Source organism: Crinia signifera, chromosome 9 (genome assembly GCF_055691185.1).
Source record: "Crinia signifera chromosome 9, ASM5569118v1, whole genome shotgun sequence".
In the NCBI taxonomy this organism is placed as follows: Eukaryota; Metazoa; Chordata; class Amphibia; order Anura; family Myobatrachidae; genus Crinia; species Crinia signifera.
The window spans coordinates 23,473,529-23,495,823 of NC_139225.1; the positions used below are offsets into that span (position 1 = coordinate 23,473,529).

The following is a 22,295-nucleotide window of genomic DNA, read 5'->3' on the forward strand; positions in this document are numbered from 1 at the left end:
CCGTTAACAGTACACTCAAATCGGGGTACATTGGCAGCGTCCGAGCTCTCTATTGGGGTATGCGACATCACCGTGCATTTCCTGCTGTGGAAATTCTCTGACTTCATCTGCATCGCCAGGCACCTCAGTTGTACTTTCGTCTATTAAAAAGTTGCTCACCCACTGGATGTTGTGGCAAAATTTGGGCCGAAAAGAACCAATGGCTGTCCAAATAAGAATTTTGCCAATATCTATAATAAGAACTGTTTGAAAAAATGATGTCGCGCAGGACAGAAGCCACATCATTGACAACGTGTACCCATAAGATAACCCATATAGGATGATAACAACTGCGGAACCACTTGAGAATATGAAAACAAAGAAAAAATTGACATAAATGCACCACCAAGGTAGAACACAAGTGCAATGAAATAATTTTCTGTCAATGCTTTCTGAATTTTGGCTTTGTATTTCAGCAGCCTTTTCGGCAGAATCTTCAGAGCCAATTTGGCTAGAAGTGCTATACTCCTCCAAGGTGATCATCTGAGAATGTTCTTTATCTTTTGTATGCTTCATGCAAAAATCCACTATAAAATTTAAGGGTGCTGTAATTATAGTGCTTTGAGTTCCGATGATAACTGATCTCAGTAAATTGGACAATGTTTCATCATCTTTGGGTGTTTCCGCATTAAAAAACATTATGTTCACCATGAAACCGGTCAAAAGGGTCACCAAACAACATGAAAGTCTCCGAAATCTATTGAAGACTCCCGGGACAGCGGTTAAGAAAACAGAAAACCATAAGTGATCCTCACAGAGTTTGGAAGCCAGTTGTATATTAAAATAGTGCATTTTCTTTAACGGTGCATCTGATTTTAAAGGAAAAAAGTTTTGATGTTGTAAGTCGCTGTCTTTGCCAAGATCGAGCCACTCTTGACACACAAAATACCACACTTGCTTGGTCCGCTTGTTCTCAATCTTAACTCGGCTCAAGAACCAGCCCGGAGAGTCGGCCACATTATTTTGCCATATCCTGATGAAACATATGTCTCCTAATGAGTCTCTTGTAGTCATTAAAAATGTATCTATCCCTCTTTGTCCGAATACTTGGTGCCCAGGGCCTGTAAGAAGACGTCGGCAACTCATACTCTCTGTGCCCACCATCTTTAAAAAAACGCCTGCTGTCGTTCTAGACCCAAAACGACTTCCGGTATAAAGAGTGACAAAGTAAATTTCTGTTTCCCAAGGCTTATTATCTGGCAACGGAATGACAGTATGCTTGCTGGTCAACTCACATTTGTCTTTCTTCCTTGCCCACAAAGCCAAGACAAAATAAATAATAAATATGACAATAACAGTTACAAGCGTCACAAAGTTTGACTGCAAGGATTGTAAATTAATTTTGGTCAAATCTATTGGATTAGGCATGACAATTACCGAGGCTGCTATGAATGTGTGTCTTTTCTTTAGGAAATGAATGCTTCTTCTTTGAGCCTGTGGTAAATCCTCACAGATACAATGAATTACGTTATTGTTCGATAATGGGCCTGCTCTGCAGTTCCCTTTGTTCCACTCAGTCCCTTCCACTTCGTAATCTAAGCAAGCAATGTTATAAATAGAGGCACCCAACAGTTTTGTTTTCTCCGGGACGAGATAATTAGTGGTCAGCTCAATTGTAAGATTTTGTACAGGTGTGGACATAGGTAAAGATTCCACGGGAAGGCGAATCATTTTTGAATTCCAATCATTCGCGTCTGGTACATTGCGCAATTTCGTCTGTACTACTTCTCCTATAGGGATCTGGAAAACTGCAATGGGATTACCTGTAATGTTATCCCCAACGTGAAGGGAAATGTTAAACGTTATCTGCTTTGTGTAAAAAAACTGCACAAACCACTCCGTTTTCTGTGCTAGGTCAACTTCAAAGCAAAAAAGGCCACTTGTAATTTTTTCAGCATCTTGCGAAACCCAAACGTCAAAAATAGGGATAACGTTTTTCCTTTCCATAATTATATCAAAACTTCTGGGACTTAAATTTTCCCACCTCCCATTACCAGTGGCGGCCACGCTATAGAATCCGGTTACCACTGTGTCAATATGGTTGCCATTTTGCAGCCATGGCAATGGATCCTCTTTGAAGACGTAAAAAGCTGCAGTCACAACAGCATCCACAGGTAAACCAGAATGATCCTTCTGATATGTTGGATAGAAGCAGGTGAGGCAGTCAGTTTTCTTTCGGAAAGAGGCATCAAGATCCCATTTTTCTTCTTTTGTTAAGCTGATACTAAAACTGTCTGTAACCATAAAAGTCTCTGCTTCTCCAGGAACTTTCCCTTGGGATACAATGTCTGTCACAGTCTCCATTACGGAGAGGGTGTCCTTCAGAACTTTAACTGTATTAAACGGGACTTCAGAAGTAATGTTAGCAAGGGATGCCGTCATAATATTGGACAAAGATGATAAAATGCCACTGCTTAAGGTTTCGCTCTCCACAGATCCAACTCTGTCTTTCCTATATTTGGACAAGACGTCGCTTACTTCTTTTAACTTTGCCACCGCAAGTTGCTGAGATCTTGTGTTCAACTCCTTGGTTTTTTGCGTGAGTTCATGGACGCTAGTGATTATTTGATTCACAGCCATAATGTTAGTGACCAAAACACCAGATGTCATGTTCAGCAGACTTTCTCGTAGTTCGGACCTCCCCACCTCCAAAGCATAAGTAAAGTCGCTGGATGTAAAACTGTTTAGAACGGATGCGATCATGCACGTAAAATGCCCAAAACGAATAAAATCTCCTATTTCAAGAAACAAATACAATAAAGGGCTGTGGGCCTGTGAGGCAAGCTCCTTAAAGAATGTATCTGGTGGCTGACCTTCATGGAAATTCTTGAGAGTTACGTTAAGGGTTATTTGCGTATACGATGAAAGAGAGTCATATACTTTAATATATATTTTTAAAACAGAAGATTTTCCTGAAGCTCCAATTGAAAGCATCAATGGTGGAGTTGTAGCATCATAACCCTCGAAAATAATTGAACCCAAGGAGTTTTCCTGCAGAGAACTTATGTTGCAAAGATTATTTGAGGCGGCTCTAAACGTATACCGTAGCGGTAGATTTTGGTCTGTGAATCCACTACAGCTTATAATGAATTTAGTCGTCAAAGTAATGCCTACAGATGGTTGGATGTGACAATTTCCACTTTTTGGAGGAGCATTAACATAAAATCTGTATTTATACAGTGACGTTGCACCTGTCCACGTTGTTAGTTGTAGTTGCAGAGTATACCACGTATCTGCAAGATCTACAAACGTTGACGCAATAAAGGATATGTAGGCGATGGACCTCCCAGTAGTGGTCTGAGATGCCCAGTCGAGAACAACTTCCTCTGAATGGTTAAAGAGCGACCATTGGTACTGTGGCCGGCTTGTTATAACACAGTCAGTGCATTTTGCTGATAAGGAAAACTGGTCTGTTGGAATTAAGACTTTAAGGCAATTTTCTATACAGGTAACACTAATACTAGGTGGAGAACCAGGAGCAACAAACACAGTCTGATCTACATAGCTTGTCCTATTTCCTTTGTGAACAACCAAGCGAAAATAGTAATATCTGTTACCCTGCAAGGTCTCTGGTTCCACAGACTGAGTTACATTATCGGGGTCTACCCAAAACAAGCTTTGTTGATTTGGATGGCAATTTGCTTTTGCACTTAACATCATACTTTCCAAATCCGGTTCAATTTTTGAACAGTACCACAGAAAAGACAGACCAGTGAATGGATCTGATGAATCGGGGTCATAAGAAAAACGTCCGTCAAGAGTCCACGTTTCACTGAATCCAACAGTCCTAAAAGATCCTCCTGAAATGACCGCTATCAAATCGCTCTCTAGTACCTGCACAACAACAGAATCTGTATTGGCACGGAAGGAATCATCATGGTCACCTGTAGAAATGTTAACGGACACCTTAAAGACATAAAAGCCGTAATGCAAAGTCCATCTTGGGATTTCAATATTGCTCTGATTCATTGCTGATACTTTCGGCAAAGTCAAATAGTTATCCCACATGGGTGTGTCAGATGCCGAGGACACTCTATAAATTCTCCACAACACGCTTGCCCCCTGCGCAGACGAGCAATTTATCTGTACACTGACAGAGATGGATAAATGCGCTCCCTTTTTGGTCAGTATGGCAGAAGGGTGCTCAGGTTTCTTGATCCTGAATACAATTATCTTGCACAAGACTGCAGTATCTAACACTGTGCTGTTCATGTACACATGTGTAGTTAGAATGTAATTTTGCATTTCCACAAATGTAAAATGGAATTGGAAAGTTAACATATCCTGTTGCAAGCGGACGCTATAACTGGGCTCCACTTTATCCTCAACTGAGACTTTGCAGGGGCCACTGATCTCACTACAATGGTAGCTTTCACTAGTTGAACCTATGGGATTTAAGGTTACGACACCTAGACTTTTGGTGATGTTTATGCCAACGCTGCCATTGGCGTAGTACATTACACCACAGAGTGGTCCTAATTTGATGGCTTTGGTTAACAACGTTATATTTGCAATTGCATATCCAGTGGTATTGTATGGGGGAGACCATGTATCTATTTTAATGGCATATTTGTTTAAGGTCACCTCCCAAGGTCCCACGTTACTTAGATCTGTGAGCTGGAATACAGACACATTATTAGATTGAAAAAAGTTCCATGACAACCTAAGGCCAGTAGTGTGTGGGAGCTGGATCAATGTGGCATTTAGGACATTGACTTGAGAGACACTGGGCATTATCACCTGGGCCCTTATCACACCCAGCACCACAAAACACTGCCAGCCTAATACAGCCATGTACAATTTCAACAGCATCATAACATAAGGCAACCTCCCTCCTGTCACCACACTTATGCTTCTGTCACCAGGCATATGAGCAAAACATAAACTGTCACTGGCCACACCCACTTTACCTCAGAGACTTGGTCACATGGTGGCCTGGGGGTGGGGAAGCATGTCATGTGATCCTCCTCCTGTGCCATGCATAGAAGGAGTGTGTGTGTGTGTGTGTGTGTTAATGGGAGCAGATTTAATATTTATGTATATTTCATAAAGTGTTACACCAATGCACTGCATCTTCAGCATACATCTTACTAAGACAATTTTTTTGTGATGCGAAGCGTTTTTTCCATAAGGTTCTATGTTAGAGACTTTGCTATATAATATGCGATGCGATGCGATTTTTGCATAGGGTTCTATGTTAGAGACTTTGCTATACAATATTGAGTGCCATGGCATCCGATAATCGCATCGCATCCGATGTTTTGCAATGCGATGTTTTTTATCCAATGTTTTGCATCTGATGTGTTACATGTAAAACATCGGATGTGCGATTTTTACATAGGGTTCTATGTTAGTGACTTTATTATACAATATCTGGTGTCATGGCATCCGATAATCGCATCCGATGGTTTGCATCTGATGTTTTGCATGCAAAACATCGGATGCAATTCGATTTTTCCATAGGGTTGTATGTTAGTGAATTTACTGTACATTATCGGGTGCCACGGCATCTGATAATCGCATTGCATCCAATGTTTTGCATCCGATGTTTTGCATGCGAAACAACGGATGCGATGCGATTTTTCCATAGGGTTGTATGGTAGTGAATTTACTGTACAATATCGGGAGCCATGGCATCTGATAATCGCGTCGCATCCTATGTTTTGCATCCAATGTTTTGCGTGCGAAACATCGGATGCGATGCAATGTTTCCATAGGGTTGTATGTTAGAGAATTTACTGTACAATATCAGGTGGCATGGCATCCGATAATCGCATTGCATCCGATGTTTCGCATCCAATGTTTTGCATGCGAAACATTGGATGCGATGCGATTTTTCCATAGGGTTGTATGTTATTGAATTTAATGTAAAATATCGGGTGCCATGGCATACCCGATAAAATATTAGATCCGATATTGGATCCGATATCAGGTCCAATTGTATAGGGTTTTATGCCATATAATCTACTATCCATGTATTAAATGACATATAATGTGATGGTCGCACCCCCCACTATCCACGTGAACCCGAAGCGTGTCCGCCCGACCTTTTCATACCCCACTATCCACATCGTCGTGAAGTAGATTTTATCTAGTGTGGCGAGTGCAGCGAGCCACCGAGCCTGAAGCGTGGCGAGTGGACGCGTATTACGTTACATGTATTTCGCGTCCCATTCGATAATAGCATCGCATCCGATGTTTTGCATCCAATGTTTTGCATGCAAAACATCGGATGTGCGATTTTTCCATAGGGTTCTAGGTTAGTGACTTTACTAGTTGCACTGCGGCACTAGTTTCACGACGGCAGCATGGCCGGCCGATACTTCTGGGTTCGGCGCCCGGAAAACTATCTAAAATAAAGTCCATGCCAACATGAATTGGTTCATACCCCCACTATCCACGTTGGCATGGAGTTGATTTTAGATAGCGTGGCGAGCCACCGAGCCCGTAGCGTGGGCGAGCGAAGCAAGGGGACACAGACGCTGCTGCGACTGAGACGCTGCCGCCGTGAAACTAAACAAGTACCCAATATCGGGTGCCATGGCATCCGATAATAGCATCACATCCGATGTTTTGCATCCGTTGTTTTGCATGTGAAACATCGTATGCGATGCGATGCGATTTTTCCATATGGTTGTATGTTAGTGAATTTACTGTACAATATCGGGTGCCATGGCATCGGATAATCGCATCGCATCCGATGTTTTGCATCCGATGTTTTGCCACCAATGTTTTGCATGCGAAACATTGGATGCGATGCGATTTTTCCATAGGGTTGTATGTTAGTGAATTTACTGTACAATTTCGGGTGATATGTCATCCGATAATCGCATCACATACGATGTTTTGCATCCAATGTTTTCCATTCCATAGCAACCAGCCATCATTCCGCATTACGCAACACGGTTATAAGACTAGGGGTGTAGGCCGCCGTACACGGAAAGGGATGAGCTCGTGCGCTAAAGGGATCATAGTAACATCGGGGTCTTAAGATCGCATAATGGAGCTGTTTTAATTAGAGATGACCGGGTCCGGATCTCCGGGTTCCGACTGATCCGAATATGGTGATCCGAGTCCGGATCCGAGCCGGCTCGGGAGTTCCCGCCTGAATTCTGGACTGAAAACGAGGCAAAACGTCATCATCGGATTCTCACGGGATTTGGATTCTATATAGGACGCATGCGCGCCCCGCCATCTTCACTCCATTATAGGAGAGGGAAGAGGGTGGTTGGGATCTGTGCTCCGTGCTCCATGCTCCGTGCTCCGTGCTCTGTGCTGTGATTTATTTAGTGACTGATTTTTTTATTTTATTGTAAACTAGGTGCTGCAGTGCTCACACGCAGGGGCTGCAGTGCTGCTGACCAGGGCTGAATTATAATGGGAGCACAAGGGGTCAGTACCCTGGGCCCCCTGTGGTTGGCATGTACTTTTCAAAAAAAATATATATATTTTTAGCTAAAGGTTTTGTGCATTGGAGTGGGGTAGTGCTCCAGCTTCACCTATCTGCCAATGTGACAATGATTAATGGTGCTGAGCACCGGGAGCCAAGGCACACTGATTGCACAAGTGTGCAGTGCATTAATGGGAGTTGACTAAGTCCCATGACACTTTGCACCAGAGGGCAGAGGCTGAGATGTTTGTGCTGAGCTCTGATTGGTGGAGCTCATTACATGCTTCTCAGGCCCATGGAGAACCGCAGCAGCGAAGTCATGGGTGGGTTTTTAATCAGAGGCAGCACTGGAACTGTGAGGTCTCCTACAGAGTAAGGTGCAGAGGGACAAACACAGGCTTTTCATGTGGTATGCGTGTATGTGTATGTGTGTGTGTGTGTGTGTGTGTGTGTACCCAAGTTTATACTGCCTTAACTCTGTGTTTTGACAGTGTAATATTCTCCCATGCAGTTTGCGGCCAGTAATAACAAGTGCAAGGGGGCCCCCCTGTCTAAAGTGCCCCGGGCCCCCCGAAGGCTTAATCTGGCACTGCTGCTGACTGTACACTCAGTGTACAGGGGCTGCAGTGTCCATAATACAAGGGGCTGTGTCCAGTGTGTCAGGGACTTTGTCTAGTGTGTCAGGGGCTGTGTCCAGTGTCCAGGGGCTGTGTCCATTGTCCAGGGGCTGTGTCCATTGTCCAGGGGCTGTGTCCATTGTCCAGAGGCTGTGTCCAGGGTGACAGGCTGTATCCAGTGTCCAGTGTAACGGGCTGTGTCCAGTGTGATGGCATATATATCTAGTGTTCAGTGTGACGGCCTATATCCAGTGTCCAGTGTGACGGCATATATCCATTGTCCAGAGTGACAGCATATATCCACTGTCCAGTGTGACGGCATATATCTAGTGTCCAGTGTGATGGCATATATATCTAATGTCCAGTGTGACGGACTATATCCATTGTCTAGTGTGACGGCATATATCTAGTGTCCAGTGTGAGGGCATATATATCCAGTGTCCAGTGTGACGGACTATATCCAGTGTCCAGTGTGACGGCCTGTGCCCAGTGTCCAGTGTGACGGCATATATCTAGTGTCCAGTGTGACGGCATATATCCATTGTCCAGTGTGACGGCATATATCCATTGTCCAGTGTGATGGCATATACCTAGTGTCCAGTGTGACGGCATATATATCTAGTGTCCAGTGTGACGGACTATATCCAGAGTCCAGTGTGACGGCATATATCCAGTGTCCAGTGTAACGGGCTGTGTCCAGGGGCAGTGTCCAGTGACCAGGGGCAGTGTCCAGTATACAAGGGGCTGTGTCCAGTGTGTCAGGGACTTTGTCCAGTGTGTCAGGGGCTGTGTCCAGTGTCCAGGGGCTGTGTCCATTGTCCAGGGGCTGTGTCCATTGTCCAGGGGCTGTGTCCATTGTCCAGAGGCTGTGTCCAGGGTGACAGGCTGTATCCAGTGTCCAGTGTAACGGGCTGTGTCCAGTGTGATGGCATATATATCTAGTGTTCAGTGTGACGGCCTATATCCAGTGTCCAGTGTGACGGCATATATCCATTGTCCAGAGTGACGGCATATATCCACTGTCCAGTGTGACGGCATATATCTAGTGTCCAGTGTGATGGCATATATATCTAATGTCCAGTATGACGGACTATATCCATTGTCCAGTGTGACGGCATATATCTAGTGTCCAGTGTGAGGGCATATATATCCAGTGTCCAGTGTGACGGACTATATCCAGTGTCCAGTGTGACGGCCTGTGCCCAGTGTCCAGTGTGACGGCATATATCTAGTGTCCAGTGTGACGGCATATATCCATTGTTCAGTGTGACGGCATATATCCATTGTCCAGTGTGATGGCATATACCTAGTGTCCAGTGTGACGGCATATATATCTAGTGTCCAGTGTGACGGACTATATCCAGAGTCCAGTGTGACGGCATATATCCAGTGTCCAGTGTAACGGGCTGTGTCCAGGGGCAGTGTCCAGTGACCAGGGGCAGTGTCCAGTGTCACAGGCTGTGTCCAGTGTAAAAATATAAGAAAAATAAATAAAAGTATTAAAATAAAAACACATTTTTGGAGGATGATGGAGGAGGAAATAGTGGGAGATGAGCAACCTGATAGAAGTACTGAAGCTGCTACCACCAGTCAGATTCATGATGGCAAGGCCGATGGTCAAAGGCCTAGAGGCCATGCAAAAGCAAAGCAGAAATGTCATTTTACAATGGTCCATAAAAAAAAATTAAAGTCACCTGCGGAGAAAAATAAAATTGACAATATGCCGTTCACCACACGCAGTGGGAAGGAAAGGCTACGGCCTTGGCCTTTGTTTCTGACTGATGGTAAAGCGTCTCAGAAGAATGATGGTAGCCCTTCTGCTACTACAAAAAAAAGAAGGAAACTTTTTAAGACAAAGGCGAGTTCACAAATGTCACAAATCCCAGAGGAGAGTCGAAGTGTGTCCGCGGATGCCATATGTGAGCCGGACCTTTCAAATACTGTTTATGAATAGGAGGTTTATTTCACCATTTGCGTGCCCTCTGCAAGTGTGTGGAAGAGCATCCCCAGTCAAGATGCTGACCTGGTTATTGAGGATGCTTCTGAGGAATTGGATGAGGATGTGGGTTCTGTTGGCACACAGAAGGATGTGGATAATGACGATGTTGAGGACAATGTTGTTTGTTTCAAGGCACAGACGGAGACAGTTGTTGTCCGGGATATGAAAAGGCCCATTCTCATGCCAGGCAAAAGACAAAAAAATCCACCTCGTATGTATGGAATTATTTCTACCCAAATCCGTAATTTTTGCTCTTTGGAGCATTTCTTTTTTTGGGGTAGTTTATTAAACTGCCACCCTGTCTGTCCCTGCAGTGCCGCTCTGCTTCCAAGATGTGCCAGGTTGGAAGTGTAAGGTCCACATGTATGTGATGCCCACTGCTGTCGCTTAGCTTAGTCATCCAGCTACCTCGGTATAACCTTTTGGCCCAACTACAGTAAATTAAAACAATTTTGTGAGCTGTGAAGTGATCAAAATTGACTAGAAATGAGTGGAAACTAATGTTATTGAGGTCAATACTACTTTAGGGGCAAAAACAGGCCCAAATTCTGTTATTTTAGTCATTTTTAGCATTTTTTCATAAAAATCCAGATCCAAAACCAAAACCCGCAAGGGTGGTTTTGCCAAAACCAATCCAGACCCAAAACACGAAGGGAGATCCAGATCCAAAACCAAAACCCAAAAAAGTGGCCGCTGCACATCTCTGATTTTGGCCTATTCCATGTGGTAAAATGTGAATTTTTGGTTCATTCTCTGTGGTAAAATGTGAATTTGTGGCTCATACTGTGTGGTAAAATGTGAAATTTTGGCTCACTTTGTGTGGTAAAATGTGAATTTGTGATTCATACTGTGTGGCATATTGTGTACTTTGGCCCATTCCATGTGGAAAATATGAATTTTGGCTCATTCTGTGTGGTAAAATGGGAATTTTTGGCTCATTCCGTTTGGTAAAATGTGAATTTATGGCTCATTCTATGTGGCAAAATATGAATTTTCGGCACATACTGTGTGGCATAATGCAAATTTTGGCTTATACTGTGTGGCATAATGTGAATTTTGTTTTATTCCTTGTGCCATAAGGTGTAAGGGGTATATTGCACCGGGAGGGGAATATTTTGCACCGGGGGAGATGCCGGTAGATCACCGGTAAGTAAGTGTACAAAAGTAGATCCCGGGTTACAAAAGTCCGGCCAACCCTGCTGTATAAGATGTATAGGGCCCATGCTGTACAGGATGTATAGGGCCCATGCTGTATAGGATGTTTAGGGCCCATGTTGAATAGGATGTATAAGGCACACAAACTGTATAGGATGTATAGGGCATATGCTGTATAGGATATAAAGGGCACATGCTGTGTAGGATTTATAGGGCACATGCTGTATAGGAGTTGAAGAGAATCGATCATACGCCGATGTATCGATTGTCTAATCTATTAATTACCTTATCTGACCTCAGTGTGAAGACCCCTTAGAGCTCCGTGAGAGTGCAACCTCATATGATATGACCAGTAACGAGGACCACAGATACAAGGTTGAACTCTGATTTAATGATGACGAAAACAACATATTTATACACAACAAACGACGCTGGTTCAATTACATGATTGGTTAATATTTGGTGCAGAGGTAGGGCAATAGCAGTGTCTTTGTGGGGTGGCTTATACATCGCCTTGTGTAGTATTCGTTAGTTATGAGAAAGCACAGAATGTACAGTGTCTAAGGAAAGTAACAAAGTTTATGATAGCAGCGAGTACTGGAAAAGAGCCAGGATATAACCACCTTGAAATCAGCAGGGACAGACATAGAGAAACAAGATGGCTGATTAACCCTTCAATGAAAACAAGATGGCTGATTAACCCTTCAATCCCCTCTTAGAATCAATGTCCTTTTTAGACAATTTGATTCTTGTAGATGGCATCTTGTTTGGTACGATGGATTTTAACATATTCACTATAATCTTCTGGTGAGGGAAGGCTTTTGGCGAGATCAGTGTACATAGCAGGTGTTACATTATCCAGGTACTTGGAACCAATCTTCTTACATATGGGAAAGACACAATATCCTACTATCATAAGTACAATAATTATAATGAGAATAAACATGCCTATTTGTGTTAGTGCGTGTTTCCAATCGTTTAGCCATCCAAACCAGCTACTCCAGGGGTCTGTGACACCTGAGTTCTTCTTGAGTTCGATGGATAAATCTTCTAGATGTTTAATAGCTAGGGTAGTTTTCCCATTAGGACCTGTGTTGTCTGGGATATAAGTACAGCATCCATCAATCTTACCTATGTACACACAGGTTCCTCCTTTCTCGGCAAGCATCATATCTAAAGCCATACGATTCTGAAAAGTCATTTGAGAAGTGGCTTCTAACTGTTCAGCTATACCTTTTAAAGCATCTCTAGTATCATTCACAAAACGTTGCTGGTTATAATATATGTAATTTATCCAGTTCACATTTTTATTGATGGTTACCTGGGGAAGCAGGGACTCGAAGCCGGCAGCGACCTCATCACGAGCCTTAAATTCTTTAGGAACTCCCCGGGGAACACCAATAGTGTCTATGTATATGTGTGGATCGAAGCTTTCCTTTGGAGCTTCTCTTTTGTTTCTGGAGTTTGTGGTAGGTTTATTTGTGGGAGGAGGCTCAGACAAATCGGCTGGGAGAATGTGTATGGGCATAATGATCTTTGCCAGGGCACACTCTCCTTTCCAAGGATTGTCCAGCTTTGTCCTGAGTCTCATGTCTCCACAAATAAAATAAATGTCTCCTAATGATTTTTTCATGGTGGGTATACTGATATGTCTTCGTTCAGCACAATACCCATCAGGAAACAATTTCAGATCTACAGTGTTTTGTGCAGTGCTGTTTGAGTAATAACATGTATAATTACCAGGATAAATGATTATGGTACTACCAGGATTGGTATTCTTTACCATTATGGGATATTCTTTCTTCCATTGTTCACATTTGGTTTCTTCTACAATAGTATCAGTATACAGGCTAAAGAAACATTTATCTTGGTCTGAAGGTATGTGTATGGGCACCGTACCCAAGTGGGGTCTGGATTTTCCACACACATAACAATCAGTTTGATTAACTTTACGTGCATTATATTTCATCCATTCTAGCCAATAATTTACGTCAGATAACCCAGTCTCTATGGCTATAGTGTCTTCGTAAGTGGGGTTGTTCTCTATGGCTATAGTGTCTTCGTAAGTGGGGTTGTTAATGGCTAACATTTCATTAAAAGTAGTGACATGTGGTTTAAAGAATGATGGTGGTGTTTTAGGTTTTACAGTGGTTTTGAGGGCGGTGTATTCTGGGTTATCATACATGTCTTTTAAATGAAATCTTCCCCTTGGGCCCCCGCTTTCTCCTGATTGATATTTACCCATGACATATAGTCCGGCATCGCCGGGGGCCGGGTTTTCTAGGTTAATGATAAATTGGCTATTGCAAGTGCCCTTTTTTCGTAGGGACATACGGGTTAGTAAGGATCGACCATGGGACCATTTCTGGAGGCCAACATCGGGGTGATATCCCCAGTTTTGGCTGATATCAAAGGCAGTGGTATCTGCTCTAGTGTTCCACCCAACAGCCCCCCATGAGTTGCAAGAATCTCCCCAGTAAGTACTAGTGACACAGATATATACGTGACTTACAGCGTGTGGTGTGTGGTGGATGTTACACAGCCAGGGCAGCGGTGGTTCTCCTCGATTCCCGCCTTGATTGTTTGAACAAGATACAATATCACAATAAGAAAATATAAAAGTAGCGACAGTCGTGCTAGAAGAATTATACCAGAAGGTAAAGCGTCCATCATTTTGGGTTATATCAACTTCAGCAAAACAATTATAAAGAACAAGCCCGAGTAAAATCACTAGGGCTAAGGTGGGGGGGGTCATATCCTGTAGCGTCGTCCTCGGCTTCAGAATGTTGTACCCCTGATTCCTCGTCACCTCCAGCCGGCAGGTCTTCTCCAGGTTGGAGGTCAGAGCCACTGGCCCCCGTTATTACCTCTCTCGTCCCGTCTGTGTCAGTCTCGGGATCGGTGTCGACCTCTGTGTTGACGTGTGGTGGAGGTGGAATTTTCTTCACTCTGGATGCATGGATCCACGTTGGTCCTTCGTCGGTGAGGACAGCCGTCCTGGTAACCGCGACCACTTCTGTTTCTGGACCGTAGGTGAAATCTCCTGGATGTTTATTTCTGGGTAGGATCTTTACAACGACCTTGTCTCCAACCCTAAATGGGTGAGTGGGTATCTGTGGATGAGAAGGATTCTTAAAGATAACATTTTGTTCAACTTCATTAAGTTTCTGTATTAGGGATCTGACATACTCTTCTCTTATTATTTCTAAGTCTCCTTCTGTGGTAACTAAAGGGTTCTTTGCCCAGGGAGTGGGGAAAGGTCTGCCCATCAGTACTTCAAAGGGGGAGTAACCTAGAGTCTTTTGTGGAGTCATTCTCTGTGGGTGATATGGAATGTGAAACTTCCATTCTATTTGCAGTGCTTTGACTAGTTCTGCTGTGACTTTGGCTGTGAAGGCTGAACCTTTATCGCTATTGATTTGGAGCGGGCATCCTCAGCGCGGAATGATCTCTCGCGTGAGTATGCGGGCTACTGTTTTTGCATCTTCTGATTTAGTGGCATATGCTTCTGGCCACCGAGAAAACATGTCGACAATGACCAGGGCATATTCCTGTCTTCCTGCATTATTGATATGTGTAAAATCGATTTGCAGGTGAGTGAATGGAGTGGTTGGGTATTCTAGATGTTGGTGTCTTGCTTTATTTGGGTTGTTTGGGTTGTTTCTAAGACACGCTATACATCTACTGATGTACTGTTTTACAAGTTCTTTGGCATTAGTAATGTAGAAATCATTGGAGAGGAGTAAAGTAGTTGTTACTATACTATGGTGTCCTACTCCGTGGTAATGTACTATGAACAATGATGCACTGGTTTGGGGTATACATGGTTTCCCCTCTTTGCAGATTAATCCAGTCCGTGGATTCTTCTGCAGTATTGAATATGTCCAATCTGATAGATCTGAATTAGAGGCAGCAGCCTGTAATTCTGTCAGTAGGTATGTATCATCTAACGAAGGAGGCGAGATGACAGCAAGAGTGAGGTTATATGTTGCTATAGTGGCAGCACGTTTAGCAGCGGTATCAGCAAGAGCGTTGCCTTTGCTGATATCATCCTTTCCTCCAGTGTGTGCTTTACAATGAAGGATGGCAATTTGAGATGGTAATGTAATTGCGTGTAAGAGATCTGTGATGAGTTGCGCATGTGATATGCCTTTCCCATCAGCACCAGTGAAGCCTCGGCGTTACCAGATCATCCCATGATCATGAACAACTCCGTAAGCGTATTTGGAGTCTGTGTAAATTGTGACAGGTTTGTCTTTGTAAATGTGACAAGCTCGAGTGAGTGCAATGAGTTCTGCAGCGTGTGCTGACTGTAAGGGGACTGTCTTTGCTTCAAGGGTGGTGTTTGGAAGTTTAACCACTGCATATCCTGCCTGGTACGTGTTGTCATTGGGACGGCTGCAGGAGCCGTCAACAAATATTATGTCGGCATCAGGGATAGGCACAGTCGACATGTCTTGTCTGGGTGAAGTTTCTGAGTCAATTGTCAGAGTACAGTCATGTTGAGGCGGCGCCTCGTCGTCAGGTCCTTTAAGACCTAAAAGTGCGTTTAGTACAGGGACAGGTCCTTCTGAGTTTGTTGCGTATTTTACAGTGAGAGAAGGGTTCCCTAGTAGGAGTACTTCATAGCCGCTGAGTCTTTGGGCAGACATGTGTTGTGTGTGTAGACCTTTGAGGATGGAGAGGACATTATGTGTGGTATGTAACACAGTGGGATGTCCTAATGTAAGTGATGTGGACATCTCAACAACCATTGCACATGCAGCCAGTGCTCGAAGACAAGCTGGCATTCCTTGCACAGTGACAGGCATTACTTTTGAAAAAAAAATGCGACAGGGCGCATTTTGCCTCCGTGAAGTTGGGTCAGTACACCCGCCATAGTTGTACATGTGTCCCTTGCAAACAAGTGAAATGATAACATATAGTCCGGGAGACCAAGCGCGGGACTCTGTACTAACATTTCTTTCAATTTTTTTAAATGCAGAATACATTTCATCTGACCATTGTATAACCTTGGGTTTGTCTTTGAGTGTGCATTGTCTCAAGATATTATCATAGTAGGAACAATCAGAAATCCACTGTCTGCAGTAACTTACCATACCCAAGAAAGACAACATATCCTTCTGGGTAGTTGGGGTGACCAGGCCCAATACAGACTGTATGCGTTGTGGACTGATTTTCCTTTCTCCCTCAGAGAGTACAAAACCCAGGTAATTGACATGCGTTTTATACCATTGCAATTTTGCTTTTGACACTTTATGTCCACATTCTGCTAACCAGTTTAACAATGAGATTCCATCTAACCGGCTGGTCTCCTCGGTGACACTACAGAGAAGCAGATCATCTGCATACTGTAGCAGGACAGAACTATGGGGGGGGTGCCATGGAGCCAATGTGGCTTGGAGGATTATGCTATAGACCACTGGAGAGTCAATATAGCCTTGGGGTAAACGACACCAGGTTAATTGTTTACCTTCAAATGAAAAAGCAAAGAGTAATTGGGTCTCTGTGTCTATAGGAATGCTAAAAATGCGTTTTTCAAATCTATGACATTAAAGTGGGTTGCGTTTGCAGGGATTGCTGAGATGAGTGAATTGATGTCAGGTACTATGGGTGCAATAGGAACAATGAGATCATTTATTTTTCTCAAGTCTTGTACGAATCTAACAGAGCCATCGGCCTTAGCAACAGGGTTGATAGGTGTCGAGTAAGGTGAGACAATGTACCTGAGTATGCCTTGTTCGAGGAAGTCATGTATCATAGGTCTAAGACCTTCAATCTTTTCTGGTGAGAGTGGATATTGTCTGCAAAACACGGGTTGTGTATCTGGTTTGAGCTTGGCTTTGTATGGTGTACAGGGTATGAAGCCAGTGTCATAAGGGCCAATGGCCCAAATTCTATCATCAATTTGATCAAGTGAGTTGTCCAGAGTATTTTGTAGTGACACAAAGTGTGGGGAGGTGACTTGGAGCTCACTCCCTTGTGGAGAGGGTGAGATGGAGATGTGGAATTTACTAAACAAGTCACGGCCCAGTAAGTTAACAGGACATTCTGGGATGATCCTGAATTGGTGTATCCCTAAGTGTTTTCCCTTGTCAGAGCGTATGATAACTGGGTCAGTCAGGTATGTGTCAGTGGGTATCCCGTTGATTCCCATTGAAGGAGTAGTCTTTTGCAGTTCACCATCATAGTTAAGAGAACACAAAACACTGGTTGTTGCCCCACTGTCTACTAGAAAGGACAGTTTTTTATCATCAACATATAATGTGATGAGGGGTGAATCTTCCCAATGAGTAGTGAACTGTGCAAAAGATGGGATACCCTCCTCCGGGCCCCGTCAATGTGCAGGGTCAGACCAGTCCACTCTGAAACGTACATGGTCTTGAACTGATGTTGAGTGTGGTCTGTATGGTCCCTGTTGGGGTCTGTGAGTGTAAGGTTGTTGTGGTTTCTGGGGAGGGAGTGGACAGTCCCTAGCCCAGTGTGTATTCCGGCCACAGTTGAAACAAGTTGTTTGTCTTGGTACTGCACCAGTATTGTTGTAATCTCTGTTGTATGGAGGCGCACGGGGTGTTGGACCCTGAGGGGGTCTATATGGTCTTTTCTGGTTATTTTGTGGGATCCCCCTATTTGGTCTATTTGGTGGGCCTCTGTTATTATTTTGGAAGTTGTGAGTAGAAGTGACGACAGTCTTCTTCATATCAAAACATCCAGCAGATTCTTTTTCATATAAGTGCTCACTAAATTCAGTGAGTTTGTCAGATGTCCAGGTAGAGACATTCTGTTTGACTGGCGTGGAAATGGAGGGGTGTAGGTTATTGGTAAAGGTGGAAATGAGTAAAGGGAATATTTCAAGAAATAGTCCCGTTTCCTCAGTCCAGCATCTTTTAAATCTCTTCCAAAATTCAGTGACTGTAGGTTTCTATTTACATGAAACTGCAATAGGCAGCGATGTTCAGTGTTAGGGAGAGAGAGAGACCAATACTGCAGCTTCCCCCTCAAACCCCCCTCTTCCAGCAAAGACACAGAAGCCCAGCAGGAATCCGCCGTACACCCTGAGAGCTCAACAGAAAATAGATCTTTCAAAGCTGAACTGGTGTACGGTGATTTCATTCCACATGTCAGTTATCTCCTGTGCTTTGTTAAGGGGATAGTCTGCAGCTGTTTACTATATTGCAGGGATCGGGGTATTAATACTGGGGACTTGATTCCAGTCCCATCTATTATATTGTCCACCTCATGGATTAACAAGGTAATAATTTGTGGGCAACATACTCCTTACATATTTCACTAGGTAATGGGGGTGGATAGACTGTTTTATTCTTACTATTATTTCCACCCATGTCGGGGTATGATTGTGTATCAATATTTCTGACTATGAATGGGAGCGTGGAAAGTTCTTAATACTCAGACCAGGGGCACCGTCTTCAGTCAGGCAGGTCGGGACCTGTGGCAGCAGACTGTGAGGGTTGGTCTTTATCTGAATATTATATGAACTATATTTCCTCTAGATACATCCCATTAAATATAAAAGTACAAAATGTTAGTGAAACAACAGACCGTCTACGTGACGGTGGACAGAGTCTTGTTGTTATGTTGCTGAGAACTGTATGTGAAGCCTCACGTTGCGTTACTCCGAGAAGGAGAGCATAAAGTCCGCAAGTCTGTTGGCATACAGTAGTCAGATTAGACAAATGGTGAAGTTATTGTGCGTGAACTTACCAGCCGCACGGTTTACAAGGAAATACAGATATCACGAGTGTGTATACTCACCAATCACACAGGGATATTGAATGAAAGAAAAACTTATACTTTAAGACAATACAATAAAGACAATTGGCCAATAAAGAATGGGCGTTCAAAGTGAGGTACTATTTAGACTAAAGACCCCAGGTCTCCTTCGTACTCCAAGTACGGCATCTGATCCCAGATCAGGTTATGTGCACAAAAATAGAAGACTTTAACTTCTATGATAGAAGACTCTAACTTCTATATAAGACATTCAACATACCCCAGGCATGGTGTCACAGGTTCGAAGACTTTAACTTCTATGATAGAAGACTCTAACTTCTATATAAGACATTCAACATACCCCAGGCATGGTGTCACAGGTTCAGGATCGAGTATGTCCGTAACCTCACAACAGATTCAGGCAGACTGTAAAATCTTTATGACATCTGTGTAGGAATGGACCTCGCATCCCGGACGAGCCCCCACTTGAAGAGAATCGATCATACGCCGATGTATCGATTGTCTAATCTATTAATTACCTTATCTGACCTCAGTGTGAAGACCCCTTAGAGCTCCGTGAGAGTGCAACCTCATATGATATGACCAGTAACGAGGACCACAGATACAAGGTTGAACTCTGATTTAATGATGACGAAAACAACATATTTATACACAACAAACGACGCTGGTTCAATTACATGATTGGTTAATATTTGGTGCAGAGGTAGGGCAATAGCAGTGTCTTTGTGGGGTGGCTTATACATCGCCTTGTGTAGTATTCGTTAGTTATGAGAAAGCACAGAATGTACAGTGTCTAAGGAAAGTAACAAAGTTTATGATAGCAGCGAGTACTGGAAAAGAGCCAGGATATAACCACCTTGAAATCAGCAGGGACAGACATAGAGAAACAAGATGGCTGATTAACCCTTCAATGAAAACAAGATGGCTGATTAACCCTTCAGGAGTATAGGGCACATGCTTTATAGGAGGTATAGGGCCAATGCTCAGGGCCGCCGAGAGGCAGGGGGGGGCGGATACATTTTACCTGGGCCCGGGCCTGCCAGGGGGGCCCGGGTCCGGCGGACACACACTTTAAAAAAAAATATTTATTGGGCTGCGGGTGCGCCGGGATGACAAGGACCCGCACGCCCATGTGTCCGGCCACCCGCCCGTCCATGTGTCCGGCCACCCGCCCGTCAGCTGCGGCTGCCCCTGCCTTTCCCTGTCTGTCCTTCCCCTGCACACAGAGAGACAGACGCTAGAAGTCATAGTTCACCTCTAGCGTCTGACAGCAAGCACAGCTCTGCACTTCCTGGTTAACGCTGCAGAGCTGTGCTCCCTGTCAGAGACGCTGGAAGTGAAAAATGACTTCTAGCGTCTGTCTCTCTGTGCGCAGGGGAAGGCAGGATAAAGCAGGGGCAGCTGCAGCTGATGGGTGGGTGGCCGGACACACGGGCACATATTAACCCCTTGGCAACGAGCTAGAACCCCTGGCAACGGAAATCCCCCTTGGCAACGAGCATTAACCCCTGGCAAAAAATATTAACCCCCTGGCAACATCCAATAACCCCTGGCAACGCATATTAACCCCTTGGCAATGAGCAAGAACCCCTGGCAATGGACAATAAACCCCCCTTGGCAACAAGCAAGAACCCCTGGAAATGGACATTAACCCCCCTTGGCAATGAGCATTAACCCCTGGGAACAAATATAAACCCTTGGCAACAAGCAATAACCCCTGGCAATGCATATTAATCCCTTGGCAACGAGCAAGAACCCCTGGCAACGCACATTAACCCCCCCTTGGCAACGAGCAAGAACCCCTGGCAACGCACATTAACCCCCCCTTGGCAACGAGCAAGAACCCCTGGCAACGCACATTAACAACCCCCCCCCCCCCCCTCCCTTGGCAACGAGCAAGAACCCCTTGGTAACGGACATTAACCCCCCTTGGTAACGGACATTAACCACCTTGGCAACGGACATTAACCCCCTTGGCAACGGACATTAACCCCCTTGGCAACAAGCAGGTAATTTATAATTTATTAGAAGCCTTACTGTGGGGGGCAATGGGGTGTGGCATAGTCAGTGTGTATCGACTTTTGTGTGACATCCCATTTTTTTGGGACGGTCCTGCAGGAATTAGACACTGCATGCGTCTAATGAGGCAGGCAGGCAGGGAGGCTGAGGGCATGGCCAGCAGTTCACACAGCACTGGCCATACCCTCACAGCGACAAAACGGCGCCCCAAAAATTTTGCCTCTGGCACGCAAATATATTCCTTTCTCCACTGCCAAAGTTGGGAGGTATGCATTAGGTGTGAGGGGCATTGCAATGTGTGGCATAATGTGTTAGGGGCATTACAGTGTGCAGCATAGTATCATAGGCATTGTGGTGAGCTGCATCATGTTTCAGAGAAATGGCGGTGTGTGGCATAATGTATCGCTCGCTCAGACACTGCCCGGCTGTTCCCGACCCGGCGTGTGGCCTGCGCTGCGTGTCTCGATCATAGGTCACACTGCGCAGGCCGCAGCGCTGACCACCAGCGCCAGAACCTGCTTGCCGCCGGGCCTCCCACATCCTCCCACATCATACCCGACGCCGGAACCTGCTCGCCGCCGGGCCTCCCACATCCTCCCACATCATACCCTACGCCGGAACCTGCTCGCCGCCGGGCCTCCCACGTCGCACATGTCTACCTGATGCCTGCCTCTGCACTGCGGCCGCCTGCCCCCCTCCGCAGCTCAGAAAAAGTAAGTCAGTGTGGGGGCACAGGGGGCAATTTTCTTTTAGGGATGACAATCCCGGGATTGAGCATTTTTCAATCCCAGTGATATTGGTGTACCGGCCCCGAGATTTCTGTTGCCATCCCTTACATAGAAATGACCTTCTAGACCTAATTTGTCTCTGTCCCTGCGTCCCCACCATCTCTGTCCCCACCCTCTGGCCCTTCGTCACCACCATCTCTGTCCCTGCATCCCGCCATCCCGCTCTATGCACCTTTGTCCCCGCCATCTCTCTCCCTGCATCCCCACCATTCCTCTCACTGTCCCTGAATTTTGCCACAATCTGTGTGGCATAATTTTGGCTCATTCTGTGTAGCATAATGTGTAAGGGGCAAGTATAAGGGGTCTACTATTGTGTTGCATAAAGGGTATATGGTGTGGTACACACCCCTATATCCTTTTCATAGCCACACCTCTTTTCTGTAGCTCGCCAATCCAGGGGGGCCCCGTGACACTGTTGTACCGGGGCCCAGGATTTCTCTTGGCAGCCCTGCCCATGCTGAATAGGATGTATAGGGCACATGCTGTATAGGATGTATAGGGCACATGCTGTATAGGATGTATAGGGTGCATGCTGT

General features: G+C 44.7%; 2 protein-coding genes across 4 annotated transcripts in view; one reads left to right on the top strand and one right to left on the bottom strand.

The window, feature by feature from the left end:
- LOC146035234 (uncharacterized) overlaps positions 1–22,295 on the top strand; it is a 422,801-nt gene that overhangs the window by 298,897 nt on the left and 101,609 nt on the right. The gene's annotated exons all lie outside the window — the stretch shown is intronic.
- On the bottom strand, positions 11,572–19,821 carry LOC146035230 (uncharacterized). Its single transcript, XM_083158556.1, has 2 exons — positions 19,471–19,821; positions 11,572–14,313 (listed from the first exon to the last, which is right to left on the bottom strand). Exon 2 carries the CDS (start codon positions 13,953–13,955, stop codon positions 11,934–11,936), a length of 2,022 nt encoding a protein of 673 aa, XP_083014682.1. The 5' UTR covers positions 13,956–14,313; positions 19,471–19,821; the 3' UTR covers positions 11,572–11,933.